The 24,232-nt window shown below is 48.7% G+C and overlaps 1 protein-coding gene across 1 annotated transcript in view; it reads right to left on the reverse strand.

Moving 5' to 3' along the window:
- Positions 1-24,232, reverse strand: part of ADGRD2 (adhesion G protein-coupled receptor D2) — a 248,331-nt gene that overhangs the window by 147,552 nt on the left and 76,547 nt on the right. Inside the window, exon 15 of the mRNA XM_066582034.1 lies at positions 3,241-3,343. Coding sequence (XP_066438131.1) covers positions 3,241-3,343 — 103 coding nt within the window. The remainder of the gene's footprint in view (positions 1-3,240; positions 3,344-24,232) is intronic.

Genomic DNA, 24,232 nt, shown 5'->3' on the forward strand with positions numbered 1-24,232 from the left:
CAATACTGCCAATTACATTACCTAAAATGATGCTTTGTGCTGAAAAATCACTCTAAAATACTCTCCACCAGGAATCTGTTTTCCTTTCAATTTGCGGTCAGCTGCTGTTGCCAAATTATACTCTGTCTCTAGTAACAGACATTGAGGCAAACTACAAGAAGTGGAGAAGGGTGATGACTCAGAGGCAGAGGAGGAGAAGGGAGACAGAGACAGGGAATGTGAATAGTGTGTTATTTATTGTGACAGTTACTAGATTCACATCTACACTGCTCAGTACTACTGTTGTGTCCTTTCTGATGCTGTTATTTATCTGTGCGTTAGATAATTTGGAATATACAGTTTTCGCTGTGTATGGAGACATCATAGCAGCTAGCTTCCACCCAAAAGTTTAGGGAGAACTGAAAATTACAGCTACAGCCTGCAGAGGGGAAAACTGGTGAAAAATGTAGCATATAAGTCATAAAATGGTCAGAAATAGTGTTATTCCTGAAAATGCGGCTACATTTCAAAATTTGCTTTATATTAAACAATAGCAACATTTAACAGACATTGACTGAAATAGATGCTTATCCTTTATTGTAACACTGAAACCTTGTACCTTTCAATGACCTTTAAAAATGTGACCAGTATGGCTATAGATTTTTAAAATACAGTTAATGGAAGAAATAAAACAGTCACATTGACTACTTGTGATAACACGTTTTAAAAAAGAGCTGTCTATTGTCACAGGGGTCTAGGGACATTGTATTAAACACACGTGAGAATTATGAACCTAACAAAAGGTAGCTATAGTTTAAAAGGAAGCGATCTGCTATCAATAAATGTCACTTTTATATAAATGATTTTAGACAAATCTGAACAGAATGAGAATTTTTTAGTTTTGTTCATATATGGTGTGTTCATTCAACGATCTAACCCATTCGCAAGGTTTCCTTTTTTGTAAGTAAGAAGTTTATTCTCCACAAAGCCACCAATGATTCCCTTGGTTGACCTGTATTCATACAAATTAAAAATGCTACACCATTAGCTATCTATTTCTGGTTATATGTATTCTTCCACAGTAGCTTTACAAACAATGAAACAGTACATTAATTGAGTAAAAGTTTTCTATTTACCAAGCCTGTCATCCTGGAGCATAGAAAAGCCAAAAAGAATACTTTCCGATTGATCTTTGTTAGCCATTAGTACCCTCTACTAACTCAGGAAGGGAACTCTTGTTCTTGCCAAGCCTTATACATGCCAGGCTAATCCCCCATCAAACATTCAATCATAGCATTCCTGTTTTATGCCGCTATAGGTCACATTTAACAATTTGGTACCATAAAGCTGGCTATTCGCATAAGATCTAACTCCGTTAACTCAGCTGTGCATGTATATTCATGTAAATGGAGAATTAGCTGCGGCCAGATCTCATGTGGGAACAAAGGATTGGTCATACTGAAATTCAATATGGCCAATCCTTGATTTTTTTTAACTTGACATCTGCTGTCACCATAGCAGGACACCATACACAATGTACATTGAATGTCCACTTTATTAGTGGCATGTTGGACCACCTTTGGCCTTCAGAACTTCAGCAATTCATCATGGCATTAGACAGCAGTGACATTGGACCTGGGAGTCAGCTGTATTTGGGATATCTGTGCTAAGGAACTTTGAGTTGTGTATTCACGTATGTTAGTTGGAGCACCAGCCTTGGATTCAGCTTTATTTTGCTTGGTTATGCAGCGTATGTGTCAGAATGATTCTTGACTTTCTGCTCGGACCCCTTTTGTCGATGAGTGTTTTATGTCGGCAGGATCCCCTTTTGCTGGATGTTTTTTCTTTCTCACACCATTCTCAGTATATTCTCAACATTTTGCATCAGAAAACCCTACGAGCTTTCTGAAATACAGTCCCTGGCCAGTCTACCACAAGGTATCGTTGGAAGTCGCTCAATTTTCCCACTCTAGTGTGGAATTACACTCAAACCAATTCACAGAATACTTACTTGATTTTATGCTGTACTCCAGGGTCATGGGTTTAATAACCATACAGGGAAGCCCCAATTGTGAAAGGTTGGGTGTATTCAGTGTGTACTTAGGTACCAGAAAACCCTTGTAAGCACTTGTTTGTAAAGAATCCCAAACATTTTAGTTCATCATTTGCACCGTTTTTGCTATATCGTACTTTCCTTTAAAACGCATTAATTATATAAGCAAAACCTGTATATTTTCAGGGTTTTTTGTTTGTGCGTTTGCAACAACTAAGGGTGCCTCCCATACATGCCAATTGTCGCTGGCATTGGGCTACACTGGAAAATACAGTAAATTGCCATGATATATTTTTAGATGTACAGTACAGCTTGAAACGGTAAAGAAAGCGCAGCACATTGCTGGTGTCAATCGGTAGGTTTGAAAGGGCCCTTAAAGGGTTATTCCAGGAAATTTGTACCTGTTGCTATTGATTAGAGATGAGCGAGCGTACTCGCTAAGGGCAAATACTTGAGCGAGTATTGCCTTTTGCAAGTACCTGCCCGCTCGTCTCAAAAGATTTGGGTGCCGGCGGGGGGCGACAGAGGAGAGCAGGGAGGAACGGGAGGGAGATATCTCTCTCTCTCTCCCCCCCCCCCCCCCGCTTCCCCATGCTCACTCCCGCAACTCACCGCTCACCCCCGCCGGCACCCGAATATTTTGAGACGAGCGGGCAGGTACTCGCAAAAGGCAACACTCGCTCGAGTATTTGCCCTTAGCAAGTACGCTCGCTCATCTCTACTACTGATCAATGACAGGTCAGCAATAAATAATCCACGGGAAAATGCAGTTCCGATCCCCACCAGTCAGGTGATTCCTGGTTCTGCTGTCGGTTTGGTCAGTGAACAAAGCAAAAATCGGTGACCAGAGCCCAGTGGCCTGGGTTGGTACTGCAGCATAGGTACAATTGAATTCAATGGGACCTATGCCTGCAATACCAACTCGGCTGCTGGGCTACCGTCGGCGCTTTCTGCTTCCTCTGCTGACCAAATCAAGAGCAGCACCAGAAATCATATGATTAGCGGGGATGCAAGCAGCAGGTCCTGGACGATCATCTATTGATGACCTGTCAGTCATTAATAGAAAAAGGTAAGAATGTCCTTGAATCCCTCTTTTATCACCAGCAATGTATTGGGTGTATACTCATTAGTCATCATTAGTAAAGAACGACTGATATGGGTGGTGGGTTAGCGGCAATTTTTATTTATTACATATCTGCAATACTAACCTTATTATTCTTAGCCATCTCGCTAAACATAAGCAATGTTTCTGCAGCAGCCAGAGCAAAAATCAGATTTTTGTGAACTGTTGTTCTTTCTGATTTAGGAACTCTGAAATGAAAAGGGTATTTAGTAAAAAAGAAATCAAACAAATATAACGGAGATATTACCGTACATGATCTATAATACAAAAATGGACCATTAAAAACTGAAAATTGTATGTCATTCAGCAAATGTAAAGCTTGATTAAGAAAATTTTTGTAAGGCACCAACATAGTGGGATGAATAGGGTCGGTTCTGAGGGGGAAAATAGAAGAGGGATAAATGAAGAAAAGTTGGATTATGTAAAATACTCGGCCTTCCTGAAAACATATGTATTTAGTGCACACTTAATAGGGCAGCTTCATAGGAGCGTATGCGCAAATCCGGTCGCCTCAGCGTAACATATTTAGGCAGTGAATGAGGTTGATTTACATGCGTGTCTGCGCATAGTACTCTACTTTTGGTACACGTAGGGCCTGTGCATATGCCCCCCAGCTCCCCCATCTCCCCCGTGATTTAAAAACTATTTAGCCGAATGAGATGCAGATGTGTACTCCCCGAATCTGGGCTGGGGTGAGCTGGGTGGCTGCATATTAGTCGGCATTGAACATTTAGCTTGCTCCTATTGCATTCTGGCTCTCTGCATACTACCAGTGTTAATGGTTATTGAACCTGCCCTGCAGTTTATCAGATGCTGCATTTTTGGCTCCCTTTTCTGTGAGTTATATCTTTCTACATCTTTTTTCTCCCACCTCTGTGATTTTAATTTAGTTAATAGTGAGATAGCGTAAGTTCTGACTGACGCATGGTGGGCTTGCCGTGGACCGTCAGCTTACGTGTTTTGGCCAAAATGCAGACTAACACCCGTATTTATTAGTGTGTGGTTTTTTTGCATGCAGTTTGATATAGATGCTGAGTGCACCTGGGATGTTATGCCAGTGTGGCTCACTGTGATGATGCAGGGCAATCCACTACTTTGCCAGTAGCGGTTGTAATCTTGTATGGTGTGTCGCACTTATCTATGGCTGACATCCTTGGTATCAGTTCATATGTGCAGACTATGTTGTCTGCAGTCACCCCTCCCCCAGTCTGGGCTGGGTTCAGCTGGGTGGTTGCATATTAGTCTGCACATGAACATTTAGCGCACTTATATTGCAATCTGGCTCTGTGCTGTTTAGTGCCCCAGAGTTGGGGTCCCACAGCACTTTTTTAGCAACCTCATTTGAAATGTTTGTGTGTATATGTGTATGTATGCATGTCTGTGTACCCATGTTTTGTTATGTGTGTTTGCCTTGTCTGGGTCACTAAGCGTTAATGTCTGGTATTTCTCTGACTAACCTATGCATGACTTTGCAGTATTTTGCCTAACCCACTCTGTCTCTTGTCAGTCATCCCTAGTTTGTCCTGGGATTGGGTAGAAGGTTTCTCCATAGTCCAAGATTGGGTGGTGGAGAGGCATAAGAGACAGAACTTGGGTGGGGTTAGAGGTCCTTCTAGGTAGTGTGAAGTCTGAACTAGTTTAGCATGGAGGCGAGGGAAGCCAGTCTGAAGGCTGGGGACTGGAGGCCAGTCAGAATGCATAGTCATGGAGTCAACTGTAGGAGAGAACTACCGGAAAGTGGTGTCTTTTTTAGAGATGAGCGAGCACCAAAATGCTCGGGTGCTCGTTACTCCAGACGAATTTTTCGCGATGCTCGAGGGTTCTTTTCGAGTAACAAACCCCATTGAAGTCAATGGGTGACTCGAGCATTTTTGTATATCGCCGATGCTCGCTAAGGTTTTCATTTGTGAAAAATCGGGGCAATTCAAGAAAGTGATGGGAACGACACAGAAACGGATAGGGCAGGCGAGGGGCTACATGTTGGGCTGCATCTCAAGTTCCCAGGTCCCACTATTAAGCCACAATAGCAGCAAGAGTGGGCCCCCCCCCCCCAACAACTTTAACATCTGAAAAGCCCTCATTAGCAATGCATACCTTAGCTAAGCACCACACTACCTCCAACAAAGCACAATCACTGCCTGCATGACACTCCGCTGCCACTTCTCCTGGGTTACATGCTGCCAAATCCCCCCCCCCACGACCCAGTGTCCACAGCGCACACCAAACTGCCCCTGCCCAGCCTTCAGCTGCCCTCATGCCACGCCACCCTCATGTCTATTTATAAGTGCGTCTGCCACAGGAAAAGCAGGCACACACTGCAGAGGGTTGGCACGGCTAGGCAGCGACCCTCTTTAAAAGGGGCAGGGCGATAGCCCACAATCCTGTACAGAAGCAATGAGAAATCCAATCCTGTGCCACCTCCATCTGGAGCTGCACACATGGGAATAGCAATGGGGAACCAATGTGCCACACACTATTCATTCTGTCAAGGTGTCTGCATGCCCCAGTCAGACCACGGTTTTTTATATATAGTCACAGGCAGGTACAACTCCGCAATGGGAATTCCGTGTGCACCCACAGCATGGGTGGCTCCCTGGAACCCACCGGCGGTACATAAATATATCCCATTGCAGTGCCCATCACAGCTGATGTAATGTCGTGCTTAATGCAGGTGGGCTTCGGCGCACACTGCATGCCCCAGTCAGACTGGGGTTCTTTAGAAGTGGAAACAGATGCATTTACAACTCCCTGTGGACCCACAGCATGGGTGGGTGCCAGGAAGCCACCGGCGGTACATAAATACATCCCATTGCAGTGCCCAACACAGCTGATGTAACGTCAGCTGTAATGCAGGTGGGCTAAAAATTAATTTGATTACACTGTAGGCGAGGGCCCCCAAAAATTGGTGTATCAACAGTACTAATGTACATCAGAAAAATTGCCCATGCCCAACCAAGAGGGCAGGTGAAACCCATTAATCGCTTTGGTTAATGTGGCTTAATTGGTAACTAGGCCAGGAGGCAGCCCAGTTTAACGAAAAATTGGTTGAGGTGAAAGTTTCAACGCTTTAATGAGCATTGAAACGTATAAAAATTGTTTTGAAAAATTATATGACAGAGCCTTGGGGGCCTAAGAAAAATTGCCCGTTCGGCGTGATTATGTGAGGTTTCAGGAGGAGGAGCAGGAGGAGGAGGAGGAATATTATACACAGATTGATGAAGCGAAAAGGTCCCCGTTTTTGATGGGGATACAGAACGATGCTTCCATCCGCGGGTGCAGCCTACGTATTGCTTAGGTATCGGTGCTGTCCGCTGGTGGAGAAGAGAAGTCTGGGGAAATCCAGGCTTTGTTCATCTTGATGAGTGTTAGCCTGTCGGCACTGTCGGTTGACAGGCGGGTACGCTTATCTGTGATGATTCCCCCAGCCGCACTAAACACCCTCTCTGACAAGACGCTAGCCACAGGACAAGCAAGCACCTCCAGGGCATACAGCGCGAGTTCAGGCCACGTGTCCAGCTTCGACACCCAGTAGTTGTAGGGGGCAGAGGCGTCACGGAGGACGGTCGTGCGATCGGCTACGTACTCCCTCACCATCCTTTTACAGTGCTCCCGCCGACTCAGCCGTGACTGGGGAGCGGTGACACAGTCTTGCTGGGGAGCCATAAAGCAGTCAAGGGCCTTAAAGAGTGTTGCCCTGCCTGTGCTGTACATGCTGCCTGATCTCCGCGCCTCCCCTGATACCTGGCCCTCGGAACTGCGTCTTCGGCCAAAAGCGCTGTCGTATGGGAATTTTACCATCACTTTGTCCGCCAGGGTCCTGTGGTATAGCAACACTCTCGAACCCCTTTCCTCTTCGGGTATGAGAGTGGAAAGGTTCTCCTTATACCGTGGGTCGAGCAGTGTGTACACCCAGTAATCAGTAGTGGCCAGAATGCGTGTAACGCGAGGGTCACGAGAAAGGCATCCTAACATGAAGTCAGCCATGTGTGCCAGGGTACCTGTACGCAACACATGACTGTCCTCACTAGGAAGATCACTTTAAGGATCCTCCTCCTCCTCCTCCTCCTCAGGCCATACACGCTGAAAGGATGACAGGCCAGCAGCATGTGTACCCTCACCAGTGGGCCAAGCTGTCTCTTTCCCCTCGCTCGTCCTCCTCCTCCTCACCACGCTGAGATATAGACAGGAGGGTGCTCTGACTATCCAGCGACATACTGTCTTCCCCCGGCTCTGTTTCCGAGCGCAAAGCGTCTGCCTTTATGCTTTGCAGGGAACTTCTCAAGAGGCATAGCAGAGGAATGGTGACGCTAATGATTGCAGCATCGCCGCTCACCACCTGGGTAGACTCCCCAAACTTTCCAAAGACCTGGCAGATGTCTGCCAACCAGGCCCACTCTTCTGAAAATAATTGAGGAGGCTGACTCCCACTGCGCCGCCCATGTTGGAGTTGGTATTCCACTATAGCTCTACGCTGCTCATAGAGCCTGGCCAACATGTGGAGCATAGAGTTCCACTGTGTGGGCACGTCGCACAGCAGTCGGTGCACTGGCAGATGAAACCGATGTTGCAGGGTGCGCAGGGTGGCAGCGTCCGTGTGGGACTTGCGGAAATGTGCGCAGAGCCGGCGCACCTTTCCGAGCAGGTCTGACAAGCGTGGGTAGCTTTTCAGAAAGCGCTGAACCACCAAATTAAAGACGTGGGCCAGGCATGGCACGTGCGTGAGGCTGCCGAGCTGCAGAGCCGCCACCAGGTTACGGCCGTTGTCACACACAACCATGCCCGGTTGGAGGCTCAGCGGCGCAAGCCAGCGGTCGGTCTGCTCTGTCAGACCCTGCAGCAGTTCGTGGGCCGTGTGCCTCTTATCTCCTAAGCTGAGTAGTTTCAGCACGGCCTGCTGACGCTTGCCCACCGCTGTGCTGCCACGATGCGCGACACCGACCGCTGGCGTCGTGCTGCGGCTGCTGACACATCTTGATTGCGAGACAGAGGTTGTGTTGGAGGAGAAGGAGGGTGCTTTAGTGGAGGAAGCATACACCGCCGCAGATACCACCACCGAGCTGGGGCCCGCAATTCTGGGGGTGGGAAGGACGTGAGCGGTCCCAGGCTCTGACTCTGTCCCAGCCTCCACTAAATTCACCCAATGTGCCGTCAGGGAGATATAGTGGCCCTGCCCGCCTGTGCTTGTCCACGTGTCCGTTGTTAAGTGGACCTTGGCAGTAACCGCGTTGGTGAGGGCACGTACAATGTTGCGGGAGACGTGGTCGTGCAGGGCTGGGACGGCACATCGGGAAAAATAGTGGCGACTGGGAACTGAGTATCGCGGGGCCGCCGCCGCCATCATACTTTTGAAGGACTCCGTTTCCACAACCCTATACGGCAGCATCTCCAGGCTGATAAATTTGGCTACGTGCACGTTTAACGCTTGAGCGTGCGGGTGCGTGGCGGCGTACTTGCGCTTGCGCTCAAACACTTGCGCAAGCGACGGCTGGACGTTGCGCTGAGAGACATTGGTGGATGGGGCCGAGGACAGCGGAGGTGAGGGTGTGGGTGCAGGCCAGGAGACGGTAGTGCCTGTGTCCTCAGAGCGGGGTTGGATCTCAGTGGCAGGTTGGGGCACAGGGGGAGAGGCAGCGGTGCAAACCGGAGGCGGTGAACGGCCTTCGTCCCACCTTGTGGGGTGCTTGGCCATCATATGCCTGCGCATGCTGGTGGTGGTGAGGCTGGTGGTTGTGGCTCCCCGGCTGATCTTGGCGCGACAAAGGTTGCACATCAGTGTTCGTCGGTCGTCTGCACTTTCAGTGAAAAACTGCCAGACCTTTGAGCACCTCGGCCTCTGCAGGGTGGCATGGCGCGAGGGGGCGCTTTGGGAAAAAGTTGGTGGATTATTCGGTCTGGCCCTGCCTCTACCCCTGGCCACCGCACTGCCTCTTGCAACCTGCCCTGCTGCTGCCCTTGCCTCCCCCTTTGAAGACCTGTCCTCAGTAGGCGTAGCAAACCAGGTGGGGTTAGTCACCTCATTGTCCTGCTGCTCTTCCTCAGAATCCTCGGTGCGCTCCTCCCTCGGACTTAAAGCCCTTGCTACTACCTCACTGATAGACAACTGTGTCTCATCGTCATCGGCCTCCTCACCCACTGAAAGGTCTTGAGACAGTTGCCGGAAGTCCCCAGCCTCATCCCCCGGACCCCGGGAACTTTCCAATGGATGGGCATCAGTCACGATAAACTCCTCTGGTGGGAGAGGAACCACTGCTGCCCAATCTGAGCAGGGGCCCGACAACAGTTCCTGGGAGTCTGCCCGCTCCTCAGAATGTCTCATTTTAATGGAGTGAGGAGGCTGGGAGGAAGGAGGAGCAGCAGCCAGAGGATTCTGAGTTGCAGCAGTGGACGGCGCAGAACTGTAGGTGGACGATAGGTTGCTGGAAGCACTTTCTGCCATCCACGACAGGACCTGCTCACACTGCTCATTTTCTAATAAAGGTCTACCGCGTGGACCCATTAAATGTGCTATGAATGTGGGGACGCCAGAAACGTGCCTCTCTCCTAATCCCGCAGCAGTCGGCTGCGATACACCTGGATCAGGAGCTCGGCCTGTGCCCACACCCGGACTAGGGCCTCCACGTCCTCGGCCGCGCCCACGTCCTCTAGGCCTACCCCTACCCCTCTGCATGCTGTATTACCAGTAATGCAGAAACAGAACGCTGTAATTAAATGTGCCGCTTATTGGCCTGTGGTTGGAGGCTGACTTCGCTTACGGAACGCCAGGAAATAATTTGGCACACACCTGCTGTAACACTTAGCTGCCTGCGTATTTATTTGTAGAACTACTACACCCAGCACACACGGACATAGAACACTGAGCAGCACAGTGAGAGGCAGGCCAAATAGATTTTTTGCCCAATATTTTTTAGAAAAGGACCACTGCGTATATTCAAGGAATAATATATGTCTTCTGGCCCTGGAGTGTGTCACAGAACTGCAGAGTGTCGCACTGTTATTAACTGCAACAGAGCGGTGATTTCTGAGCCAGGAAATAATTTGGCGCACGCCTGCTGTAACACTTAGCTGCCTGCGTATTTATTTGTAGAACTACTACCCCCAGCACACACGGACCCAGAACACTGAGCACAGTGACAGGCAGGCCAAATAGATTTGCCCAATATTTTTTGGAAAAGGCCCACTGCGTATATTCACTCAATAATATATGTCTTCTGGCCCTGCCTACACAATTCTGTCCCTGTAGTATTACTGCAGGGCGCAATGCTCTGCACGGCCGATATACCAAAAAATAAAAAATGTGCAACACTGCAAAAAGCAGCCTCCACAGTACTGCACACGGTTAGATGTGGCCCTAAGAAGGACCGTTGGGGTTCTTGAAGCCTACAATCACTCCTAACTTTCCCCCATGCCTAACCACCACTTCTGTCTCTGTAGTATTACTGCAGGGCGCAATGCTCTGCACGGCCGATATACCAAAAAAAAAAAAAGTGCAACACTGCAAAAAGCAGCCTCCCCAGTTCTGCACACGGTTAGATGTGGCCCTAAGAAGGACCGTTGGGGTTCTTGAAGCCTACACTAACTCCTAACACTCTCCCTACAGCAGCTCCAACACGATAGCACTGTCCCTCAGCTATGTCACAACGCATCTGAGGCGAGCCGCGGGAGGGGCAGATTTTTATACTCGGGTGACACCTGATCTCGCCAGCCACTCACTGCAGGGGGGTGGTATAGGGCTTGAACGTCACAGGGGGAAGTTGTAATGCTTTCCCTGTCTTTCAATTGGCCAGAAAAGCGCGCTAACGTCTCAGAGATGAAAGTGAAAGTAACCCGAACATCGCGTGGTACTCGTTACGAGTAACCAGCATCTCGAACACGCTAATACTCGAACGAGTATCAAGCTCGGACGAGTACGTTCGCTCATCTCTAGTCTTTTTCATCCCTGTTTACGAAGCAATTTAAGTCAGCGCAAACCCCACGGAATCTCGAAGGAAAGAGTACCTATTTTAACTGGGACTCTGTACAGTCAGCAGCCAGTGTGTCCAAAGGAGAGCTTGCATTATTCCCTCCATTACTCCACAAAGAACCTCTCAGTGCAGTCACCAAATAACTTAGCCTGGTAGCCCCTATCATTCTTCAGAGGGGAGAATGCGGGGACAAAAGCATGTCATGTTAGCTGTACAAGTTCTTGTTGGGAAAGTTATTAAGTACAGGAGAAGTGTGTGAACACAAGCATTCAGTAAACTGTGTGCCTTTGGTTTTATTGCAACTAGAGATGAGCGAACGTGTTCGTCAGAACTTGATATCCGTGCGGATATTAGGGTGTTCGGGATGTTCGTTATTCGTAACGAACACCATGCGGTGTTCGGGTTATTTTCACTTCCTTCCCTGAGACGTTAGCGCGCTTTTCTGGCCAATTGAAAGACAGGGAAGGCATTACAACTTCCTCCTGTGTTGTTCCAGCCCTATACCACCCGCCTGCTGTGAGTGGCTGGCGAGATCAGGTGTCCGCCGAATATAAAAGTCGGCCCCTCCCGCGGCTCGCCTCAGATGCCTTGTGAGTTAGATGAGGGACAGTGCTGTTTGTACCGGAGCTGCTGTAGGGAAAGAATTTGTAGTTAGTGTAGGCTTCAAGACCCCCAAAGGTCCTTATTAGGGCCACTGATAGCTGTGTGTTGGCTGCTGTTAGCAGTGGCAATTTTTTTTTCTTCTCAAAATCGGCTCTGCAGAGCGTTGCACCCGGCATTAGGGACAGAAGTGTTGCATAGGCAGGGAGAGTGTTAGGAGTGAGTGTAGCCTTCAAGAACCTCAACGGTCCTTTCTAGGGCCATATTTAACCGTGTGCAGTACTGTGCTGGCTGCTGTTAGCTGTGCTGCATTTTTTTTTTTTTCTCAAAATCGCCTCTGCAGAGCATTGCACCCTCCATTGATACTACAGGGAAAGAATTGTGTAGGCAGGGCCACAACACAGTTATTATTCAATGAATATACGCAGTGCGGCCTTTTGCTTGTAAAACAAGTGAAAAAAATTCTATTTGACCTGCCTCTGTCCGTCCTGTGGAGTGTGGACACGTGTGAGCTGCGTGTACAACGTTAAAAAATCAGACGCACCCAGCTACGGTTTACTGCTGGCTTCACCATTTGCTTTCCTTAATTGGGAAAAAAATACCTGCTCTGCCAGAGTTATAATAACTCTGCTACCCTCACGTTCTGTGACACATTAGCAGGGCCACAGCACAGTTATTAAACTTCTCATGTTCATTGAATATACGCAGTGCTGCCTTTTGGTGGAAAAAAACTGAAAAAAAATCTATTTGTCCTGCCTCTGTCCGTCCTAAGGGCTGTGTGTACGTGTCGGCTGCGTGTGCAACGTTTAAAAATCAGACGCACCCAGCTACGTTTTACTGCTGGCTTCGCCATTTGCTTTCCTTAATTGGGAAAAAAATACCTGCTCTGCCAGAGTTATAATAACTCTGCTACCCTCACGTTCTGTGACACATTAGCAGGGCCACAGCACAGTTATTAAACTTCTCATGTTCATTGAATATACGCAGTGCTGCCTTTTGGTGGAAAAAAACTGAAAAAAAATCTATTTGTCCTGCCTCTGTCCGTCCTAAGGGCTGTGTGTACGTGTCGGCTGCGTGTGCAACGTTTAAAAATCAGACGCACCCAGCTACGGTTTACTGCTGGCTTCGCCATTTGCTTTCCTTAATTGGGAAAAAAATACCTGCTCTGCCAGAGTTATAATAACTCTGCTACCCTCACGTTCTGTGACACATTAGCAGGGCCACAGCACAGTTATTAAACTTAGATTATTCATTCACTAAAGGCAGTGGGGCCTTTCGTTTTCAAAAAAGGGAAAAAATTATATTTGGCCTGCAGTCTTGCGCCAATTTATTTCCTGCCTGTGAAATCAAATCACTGGTAATACAGCATGCTGAGGGGTAGGGGTAGGCCTAGAGGACGTAGACGCGGCCGAGGACGCGGAGGGCCAAGTCAGGGTGTGGGCACAGGCCGAGCTCCTGATCCAGGTGTGTCGCAGCCGACTGCTGCGCGATTAGGAGAGAGGCACGTTTCTGGCGTCCCCACATTCATCGCCCAATTAATGGGTCCACGCGGGAGACGGTTATTAGAAAATGAGCAGTGTGAGCAGGTCCTGTCCTGGATGGCAGAAAGTGCTTCGAGCAACCTATCGTCAACCCGCAGTTCTGCGCCGTCCACTGCTGCAAATCCGAATCCTCTGTCTGCTGCTCCTCCTTCCTCCCAGCCTCCTCACTCCACTACAATGACACCTGCTCAGGAACGGGAACACTCCCAGGAACTGTTCTCGGGCCCCTGCTTAGATTGGGCAGCAGCGGTTCCTCTCCCACCAGAGGAGTTTATCGTCACTGATGCCCAACCATTCGAAAGTTCCCGGGGTCCGGGGGAAGAGGCTGGGGACTTCCGCCAACTGTCTCAACAACTTTCTGTGGGTGAGGAGGATGATGACGATCAGACACAGTTGTCTTGCAGTGAGGTAGTAGTAAGGGCAGTAAGACCGAGGGAGCAGCGCACAGAGGATTCGGAGGAAGAGCAGCAGGACGATGAGGTGACTGACCCCACCTGGTGTGCAACGCTTACTCAGGAGGACAGGTCTTCAGAGGGGGAGTCAAGGGCATCAGCAGGGCAGGTTGCAAGAGGCAGTGCGGTGGCCAGGGGTAGAGGCAGGGCCAGACCGAATAATCCACCAACTGTTTCCCAAAGCGCCCCCTCGCGCCATGCCACCCTGCAGAGGCCGAGGTGCTCTAAGGTCTGGCAGTTTTTCACAGAGACGCCTGACGACCGACGAACAGTGGTGTGCAACCTTTGTCGCGCAAAGCTCAGCCGGGGAGCCAACACAAACAGCCTCACCACCACCACCATGCGCAGACATATGATGGCCAAGCACCCCACAAGGTGGGACGAAGGCCGTTCAGCGCCTCCGGTTTGCACCGCTGCCTCTCCCCCTGTGCCCCAACCTGCCACTGAGATGCAACCCCCCTCTCAGGACACAGGCACTACCGCCTCATGGCCTGCACCCACACCCTCATCTCCGCTGTCCTCGGCCCCATCCAGCAGTGTAGTTCAGCACACCGTCCAGCCGTCGCTTGCGCAACTGTTGGAGCGCAAGCGCAAGTACGCCGCCACGCACCCGCACGCTCAAACGTTAACCGTCTGCATAGCAAAATTCATCAGCCTTGAGATGCTGCCGTATAGGGTTGTGGAAACTGAGTCCTTCAAAAGTATCATGGAGGCGGCGGCCCCGCGCTACTCAGTTCCCAGTCGCCACTACTTTTCCCAATGTGCCGTCCCAGCCCTGCACGACCACGTCTCCCGCAACATTGTACGCGCCCTCACCAACGCGGTTACTGCCACGGTCCACTTAACAACGGACACGTGGACAAGCACAGGCGGGCAGGGCCACTACATCTTCCTGACGGCACATTGGGTGAATTTAGTGGAGGCTGGGACAGAGTCAGAGCCTGGGACCGCTCACGTCCTACCCACCCCCAGAATTGCGGGCCCCAGCTCGGTGGTGGTATCTGCGGAGGTGTATGCTTCCTCCACTAAAGCACCCTCCTCCTCCTCCTCCTCCTCTGTCTTGCAATCAAGATGTGTTAGCAGCAGCATGTCGCCAGCAGTCGGTGTCGCGCGGTGTGGCAGCACAGCGGTGGGCAAGCGTCAGCAGGCCGTGCTGAAACTACTCAGCTTAGGCGATAAGAGGCACACGGCCCACGAACTGCTGCAGGGTCTGACACAGCAGACCGACCGCTGGCTTGCGCCGCTGAGCCTCCAACCGGGCATGGTCGTGTGTGACAACGGCCGTAACCTGGTGGCGGCTCTGCAGCTCGGCAGCCTCACGCACGTGCCATGCCTGGCCCACGTCTTTAATTTGGTGGTTCAGCGCTTTCTGAAAAGCTACCCACGCTTCTCAGACCTGCTCGTAAAGGCGCGCCGGCTCTGCGCACATTTCCACAAGTCCCACACGGACGCTGCCACCCTGCGCACCCTGCAACATTGCTTTAAGCTGCCAGTGCACCGACTGCTGTGCGACGTGCCCACACGGTGGAACTCTACGCTCCACATGTTGGCCAGGCTCTATGAACAGCGTAGAGCTATAGTCGAATACCAACTCCAACATGGGCGGCGCAGTGGAAGTCAGCCTCCTCAATTCTTTTCAGAAGAGTGGGCCTGGTTGGCAGACATCTGCCATGTCCTTGGTAATTTTGAGGAGTCTACCCAGGTGGTGAGCGGGGATGCTGCAATCATTAGCGTCACCATTCCTCTGCTATGCATCTTGAGAAATTCCCTGCAAACCATAAAGGCAGCTGCTTTGCGCTCGGAAACGGGGGCGGTGGAAGACAGTATGCCGCTGGATAGTCAGGGCACCCTCCTGTCTATTTCTCAGCGCGTACAGGAGGAGGAGGAGGAGCATGAGGAGGATGAGGAGGAGGGGGAAGAGACAGCTTGGCCCGCTGCTGACGGTACACCGGCTGATTGCCTGTCATCCTTTTAGCGTGTATGGCCTGAGGAGGAGGAGGAGGAGGATCCTGGCAGTGATCTTCCTAGTGAAGACAGCCATGTGTTGCGTACAGGTACCCTGGCACACATGGCGGACTTCATGTTAGGATGCCTTTCTCGTGACCCTCGCGTTACACGCATTCTGGCCACTACGGATTACTGGGTGTACACACTGCTCGACCCACGCTATAAGGAGAACCTGCCCACTCTCATTCCCGAAGAGGAAAGGGGTTCGAGAGTGTTGCTATACCACAGGACCCTTGCAGACAAGCTGATGGTAAAATTCCCAGCCGACAGCGCTAGTGGCAGAAGGCGCAGTACCGAGGGCAAGGTAGCAGGGGAGGTGCGGAGATCGAGCAGCATGTACATCCCAGGCAGTGCAACAGTCTTTAAGGGCCTGGACAGCTTTATGGCTCCCCACCAAGACTGTGTCACCGCTCCCCAGTCAAGGGTGAGTCGGCGGGAGCACTGTAAAAGGATGGTGAGGGAGTACGTAGCCGATCGCACGACCGTCCTCCGTGACACCTCTGCCCCCTACAACTACTGGGTGTCGAAGCTGGACACGTGGCCTGAACTAGCGCTGTATGCCCTGGAGGTGCTTGCTTGTCCTGCGGCTAGCGTCTTGTCGGAGAGGGTGTTTAGTGCGGCTGGGGGAATCATCACAGATAAGCGTACCCGCCTGTCAACCGACAGTGCCGACAGGCTAACACTCATCAAGATGAACAAAGCCTGGATTTCCCCAGACTTCTCTTCTCCACCAGCGGACAGCAGCGATACGTAAGCAATACGTAGGCTGCACCCGCGGATGGAAGCTACGTTCTCTCTCACCATCCAAAATGGGGACATTTCTGCTTCATCAATCTGTGTCTAATATTCCTCCTCCTCCTCCTCCTGCTCCTCCTCCTGAAACCTCACGTAATCACGCTGAACGGGCAATTTTTCTTAGGGCCACAAGGCTCACTCATCTAATTTTTCGAAACAATTTTTATATGTTTCAATGCTCTTAAAAGCGTTGAAACTTTAACTTGAACCAATTTTTCGTTAAACTGGGCTGCCTCCAGGCCTAGTTACCACTTAAGCCACATTAACCAAAGCGATTAATGGGTTTCACCTGCCATCTTGGTTGGGCATGGCCAATGTTTACTGAGGTACATTAGTACTGTTGGTACACCAATTTTTTGGGGCCCTCACCTACAGTGTAATCATAGCAATTTGTATGTTCTTCGCCTGCACTCATGGTACAGAAGTGTGTGTGGGGTTGGCCTACACTTTAGCTACATAAATGTAACTTGGGCCTTGGCTATACTAAGGCTACTGAAATGGAACTAAGACTGCGCTCCCACTATACTGCTGCTTCAGAATTGTTACTGGGGCCTGTCTTGAGTGCTACTATTGCTGACATGGAACGAAGACTACGCTCCCGCTATACTGCTGCTTCGGAATTGTTACTGGGGCCTGTCTTGAGTGCTACTATTGCTGACATGGAACGAAGACTGCGCTCCCGCTATACTGCTGCTTCGGAATTGTTACTGGGGCCTGTCTTGAGTGCTACTATTGCTGACATGGAACGAAGACTGCGCTCCTCCTATAATGCTGCTAGTGATATGTTAGTGGGGCCTGTCCTAATGCTACGGCTGAAATGTTACGAATTATGGGCTCTGCCTATACCGCTGCTAATGGTATGTCTCTGGGGTGTGGAAACAGAGGCTTCCCAAAGACATGATGGCGGCGAGGCCATTTCCCACCAACGCGGTTACTGTTAAGGTGCATATAACCACGGACACGTGGAGAGGACACGTAGTGCCTCAAAAACATCCCCCTCCTCCTCCAACAGGGAAAACATTCTTGGCAAATGCCTTTGCATTGGTTCGTCTGGTGGCAGTCCAAGAATTTCACCTTTACCGACACTACAAGAGAGCCCCCTCACCATCCCCCCGCCACGGCCCACTTAATCCTGGCCACATTCCGAAAACCAACAAAATAAAACCGCGCTACTAGGTCCGCAGTCACCACCACATTACCACCAACGCGGTTACTGTTAAGGTACATATTACCAGTCTGACTGGGGCATGCAGACACCTTGACAGAATGAATAGTGTGTGGCACATAGGTTCCCCATTGCTATGCCCACGTGTGCAGCTCCTGATGGCGGTGGCACAGGATTCTATTTCTCATTGCTTCTGTACAGCATTGTGGGCTATCGCCCCGCCCCTTTTAAAGAGGGTCGCTGCCTAGCCGTGCCAACCTCTGCAGTGTGTGCCTGCGGTTCCTCCTCATGGCAGACGCACTTCTAAATAGACATGAGCGTGGTGTGGCATGAGGGCAGCTGAAGGCTGCGCAGGGACACTTTGGTGTGCGCTGTGGGGGGGAGGGGGGGCGGTTGGTCAGCATGTAACCCAGGAGAAGTGGCAGCGGAGTGTCATCCAGGCAGTGATTGTGCTTTGTTGTAGCTAGTGTGGTGCTTAGCAAAGGTATGCCATGCTAATGAGGGCTTTTCAGAAGTAAAAGTTTTTGGGAGGGGGGGGGGCCCCACTCTTGCCGCTATTGTGGCTTAATAGTGGGACCTGTGAACTTGAGATGCAGCCCAACACGTAGCCCCTCGCCTGCCCTATCCGTTGCTGTGTCGTTCCCATCACCTTGTTGAATTGCCCAGATTTTCACACATGAAAACCTTAGCGAGCATCGGCTCGGGTCGCCCATTGACTTCAATAAGGGTTCGTTATTCAAAACGAACCCTCGAACATCGCGGGAAGTTCGTTTCGAATAACGAACACCCGAACATTTTGGTGTTCGCTCATCTCTAATTGCAACCTATTTGGACTTGTCTCTTTATTTCCTTATACTAACTCATTCAAAGCACTGGTGTCACATCAGTTAATACTCGAATCACTAATTGTTGTTTCTAAGAACTCAATTGCAATGCACCTGCTGCATGGGCCATTATTACAGGCAGAGTAGCCACCACCCTGACACAGTTAGAATTTGCACAACCACTCGAGCTACCCTTCTGTCAACTTCTGCTAGCTGCACATGCTATCAGGGTCTATGGTGATTGAACCTGCTCTGCAGTTTATCAGATGGTGCATTTTTGGCTCCCTTTTCTGTGAATTATGTCTTCACTCATACAGGCAAGCGCGATATTCCACTTGCCAATCTGTGATTTTCACAGTGATGCGATGCATTTTTTATTAAAAATTACAGCGCTTCTGTAAAAAATTGCAATCCTCATGTTTCCCACTGGCTTTCAAGATCCCATTGTAAAGAATGGGTGAGGTATTTTGAGGAAACACCCAAAGTTAGAACATGCTTTAATGTTTTTCCTCAGTGCGAGCGCTTATTCACATGGATGAGAATCTCACGCAAGTTGTATGCGTCGCCAGCCGCACAAAACTCGCACGAATATGAACTCTCTTCTTATGAATGGACTTATTCACATGAGCAATATTTTCCTTACAGCGTGTTCTATCTTTTGGTGTTCCTTCGGAACGCCTCACCCCTTGTTTTCAATGGGACCTTAAAAGACATCGCATGGCGTTCGCATGCCGTACGATGTGCATGCGAGTAGAATGTGATGTTTCTCATTGAATTGCATCAGTCAGTCGTAAGACACTACAACATGCATGGCAGGAACTTGACTACAGGCTTAATGTGGGTCGGGTGGCAAAGGAGGCTCACATTGATCACCTCTGGTGGAGAAAACATTTTTAACCCATTCCCGCTGCAGGGCGTAAGTTTACGTCCTGGGAGCGAGGTACTTCCCGCAACAGGGCGTAAACTTACGTCCTGGAGATAGCGCGGGATCACATATGATCCAGCGCTATCCCGCAGCGGGAGCCAGCTGTCAGTCACAGCCGGCGTCTCGCTGCAGCAGCGGGGGGACATCGGAGATGCGCCCGCCACTTTTAACCCCTTCCCTGCCGCGATCTAAGTAGATCGCGGCAGGGGAAGAGTTCACAGCGGGAGCGCGGCTCCCTCTGTGTCTCCGGCCGGAACTCGCGATGTCATTGCGAGAGCCCGGCCTGTCACCATGGCAACAGGACGCCAGACACTGGCGTCCTGTATTGCCTATGCCTGAGATCGCTGTATGAGCGATAAGGCATGGGAGAGCAGTAGCTCTGCCATGCCTTATGACAGCGATCATCAGGGCAGTGATTAAAGTCCCTCAGAGGGACACAAACAGTGTAAAAAAAAGAAAGATTTAAAAAATGAATTAAAAAAAATGTTAAAAAAAAGAGTAAAAAAACCATTTTTTATGCTTTTTCTCAGATTAGCATAAAAAAAGGTAAAAAAAAAATAAAACCCCACATATTTGGTATTGTCGCGTCCATAACAATGCGTACAATAAGTTGCACATGCTTTTGACTGTGCAACGAAAAAAACGCTTAAAAAAAAGCTAAAAAACTGAGGCAAAATGCTCATTTTTAGCATTTTGCCTCACTAAAAACGCAATAAAAGTAATCAAAAAGTCGTATGCACGCTAAAATGGTACCAATAAAATCTACAGCTCGTCTCGCAAAAAATAAGCCCTCATAGAGCTCTGTACATCAAAAAATAAAAAAGTTACGTGACTTTGAATGCAGCAATTTAGAATAGAAAAAAGATTTCCAAAAAAAAGGGTTTTTATTGCAGAAAAGTGGGAAAACCTAAAAAAAATGTTAGAATTTTGGTATCGTTGTAACCGTACCAGTCTGCAGAAAAAATGGAAAGTCTAATTTATGCTGCATGATTAACGGTGTAAAAAAAAAATAAAAAAATCTATGGCAGAATTGATGCGTTTTCTCTCTGCTATCATTAAAAAAAAAAAAAAATGTACAATATAGTCTATGTACCCAAAATTGGCATCGATAAAAACTACAGTTCGCCACGCAAAAAACAAGCCCTCATATGGCCGCGTCCACGGAAAAATAAAAAAGTTATGGCTTTTGAAAATGGAGATGGAAAAATACCAAAAAATCGCTTGGTCCTCAACGCCAAAATAGGCCATGTCATGAAGGGGTTAATGTTGTTTCCTTTGACATCAAATTTCTGCATCTGAGTGTCCTTAACCCCTTGAGGACTCAGCCCGTATTTTTTCTCTATTTTCGTTTTTTTCTCCCCCCTTTTAAAAAATCATAACTATTATTTATCCATCGACATGGATGTTTGAAGTTTGGTTTTTTTGCAGAACGAGTTGTATTTTTCAGTGGTAATATTTAATGTACCATATAACGTACTGAAAAACTTTTTAATTTAGAATTATTTTCTGCCGCCATATGCTAACAGCTATAACTTTTTTTTTCTTCTGTCGGCATAGTTATGCGAGAGCTCATTTTGTGCGGGACGTCCTATATTTTCCGTTATTATATTTTTGAAATACATATGACTTTTTGATCGCTTTTTATTACATTTTTTCTTGGAGACAGGGTGGCCAAAAAAGCACAGTTCTGGCATTTTTTTTTTTTTTTCGTGCAGGCTAAATAATGCATTACTTTGATAGATCGGAGTTGTACAGATGCAGCAATACCAAATATGTATTTTTGTTTAATTATTTAGACTATTTTATGATAAATATGGCAAATAGAGATGAGCGAGCAGCAAAATGCTCGGGTCCTTGTTATTCGAGTCGAGATTTTCGTGAAATTCGAGAGCTCTATTCGAGTAACGAACCCCATTGACTTTAATGGGAGACTCGATCTTTTTTGTATGTGACCCGCCGGTTCCCGAGCTCTCTCTCTCTCCCTCCTCCCCCAAGCCAGCCACAAACTAGCGTTGACGTGCGCAACGGGGAGGGGTCAAATCTGACACATCAGTGGCGGGGAGGGGCCAAAACTTGGGCGGGGTCGAACGCGGCGTGATGCTGGCTCGAGTAGCGAGCACCATCGAATATGCTAATACTCGAATGAGCATCAAGCTCGGCAGAGTACGTTCACTCAATTCTAATGGCAAAAGGATTTTTTTTTACTTTTATTACTTTACATTTTTTTTAATAATTAGTAAAACTTTTTAAAACTTGTTTCTACTTTTATTCTTAGTCCTTGGAAGGGACAAGTATTTGCAATGCTTTGATCGCTCCTGCTGTATTCTGTAGTGGACAGGCAACAAATGTAGTGATTGGCACAGGCAGGAGGCATCGGTGCAGCGATGGGCACTAGACTTTGTATCAATAAGATCAGCCTAGCTGTTTAGGATAGATTGGAGAGGGAAGAATTTACTGAGGGAAAAACTGATTAGTAGCGAGTTACAGTAGTCAAGATGACAATGGATCATCTTCATCAATTTATAAACTGCCAGACTATTATAAGGTACATATTTGTATAGAAGATCTAAGTGTTTACATCTGTCTCAACCGAAGGGAAGGAACAGTTTAATTACCCTATAAAGTGTCATGAAATGTTCATCCTAATTATTTAATAGCATTCTTGGTAAACTGAACTGACTGATTTGACCCCCTCTGCTATCTGCTGTATTGCTGTCCCATACACATTTCATTTTTTAACTGTGAATGGTATGTCTCTATATTCCCCATTTTTTTGGCTCCATTTGTTACTATATGCATTTCCCCCACCTCTGTTTCATCTAGTGTCGTTGGGCACAATTTGTTTATTCAAAGAGGGCAACCCCCCACCCCCATCCTGTTCATTAGCCTCCTGAGGATGGGGTCAGCTGATTGACTAGTGCTCTCAACCAGCCACTTCTAGCTGTAGTCTGTAGTTGGAACTATATATTAAGTTGGAGTCTCTATGGCACACATACGTGTCTAGAACTAAGTGTCTGGAAACAAGTGTCTTCAGCTTTTGAACAATGCAGGTTAACATCACAGTTTGACAGAGCAGGAGACAGGTAGGCCACAAACTCTGCCTAAATTCCCTGCACGTCAAAGCTATCACTAATGCTGTCACCTCTGTTCTCATTCTTGCTGTCAGTTTCAAAACCGACTTCAAATGTCCACCTCTGGGGCATTCTATTTACATCAGCCCCTCTCTCCTATCCTCACCCATGCACAGCTCACATACACTCTTTACTTTCTTACTAAGCCTCAAACCCCACTAATGCCTCTGAGACACATAACAGTCACCCTCAAAAAACTCCTAACCATCTGCTAACCCTCGCTATCTTGCTACTACTAGCAGCTGGGGATATCTCTCCCAATCCTGGCCTACCCTCCACTACTCCTTACTATTACCCCATACCTAACTCACTAAGACACCCCTCAAGCCCAACTGCTAGACCATGCATGCCCTCTCCTGAGCCCTTTAAATGTGCGCCCTGGAACTGCCAGTCAGCATGCAATAAACTCCCCACCATCCACAACTTTTTTACTGCTAGATCTCTAAATCTACTAGCTCTCACAGAAACATGGGTACAGCAGTCTGACACGGACTCCCCTGCTGCATTGTCTTATAACGGCATGCAGTTCTCCCATACCTCAAGACCGGATAACATACGTGGTGGAGGAGTAGGTGCTCTTCTCTCCCAGAAATGTATCTACCAGGTCATCCCCCCCGTACCCTCACTCACTTTCCCATCATTTGAGGTATATATGCTACAGCTTTTCCGACCGCTGTCCATGCGAGTAGCAGTTATCTACTGCCCCTCAGGTGCTCCTCGCCTGTTTCTGGACCACTTTGCACCCTGGCTCCCTCACTTTCTCTCCTGCGAACTTCCAATCCTTATCTTAGGTGATTTTAACATCCCCACTAATGACCCCATCTCTCCATCTGCCTCTCAGCTTTTATCGCTGACCTCCTCCCTTGATCTCTCACAATTCACAGCCTCTCCCACTCACAGGGATAGCAATACTCAGGATCTGGTCTTCCTCCGTCTCTGCTCTGCTTCCCACTTCACTAACTTCTCTCTCCCGCTCTCAGACCATAACCTCCTCTCCTTCTCTGTCAAGCTCCCTAACATCTCTCCAGACCCTCCTACCTACCGTACTTATAGGAATCTTCAGGCCATTCACACCCAGGACTTTGCTGAGTCCCTACAGTCCTCTCTGCCTATCTCTCTCCTCCCCTACTCCAACCTGGCTGCCGCTCACTACAACACTGCTCTTAAACGTGTCCCGGATGAAGCTGCACCCCCGTGACCCAAGCCATCCACTGCAGACCACGGCAACCCTGGGTCACGCATCAAACGCGTTTCATCCGGCGGTGCTCAAGAAGTGCAGAATGGCTGTGGAAAAAGTTGCAAATGTCTGTGGATTTTCGCCACTACAAATTCATGCTCAGAACCTACAACCTCACCTTCCACCATGCCAAACAAGTCTACTTCACCTCTCTGGTCTCCTCTCTATCTCACAACCCTAAACATCTCTTCGATACTTTTCACTCCCTTCTCAGCCCTAAACCACAGCCCCTGGTGACGGATCTCAGTGCTGAAGAGCTGGCTGCCTACTTCAAAAAGAAAATTGATGACATTCGTCAGGAAATAACCTCCCAATCCCAGACTAGCCCCGACCCAAGTCTCATTAATACTGCATCTGGCTCCTGCTAACTGCCTGTATTCCGACCAACAACAAAGGAAGAAGCCTCCAAATTGCTCTCCTCTGCTCGCCCCAGCACCTA

This window comes from Eleutherodactylus coqui, chromosome 10 (genome assembly GCF_035609145.1).
Source record: "Eleutherodactylus coqui strain aEleCoq1 chromosome 10, aEleCoq1.hap1, whole genome shotgun sequence".
Classification (NCBI taxonomy): Eukaryota; Metazoa; Chordata; class Amphibia; order Anura; family Eleutherodactylidae; genus Eleutherodactylus; species Eleutherodactylus coqui.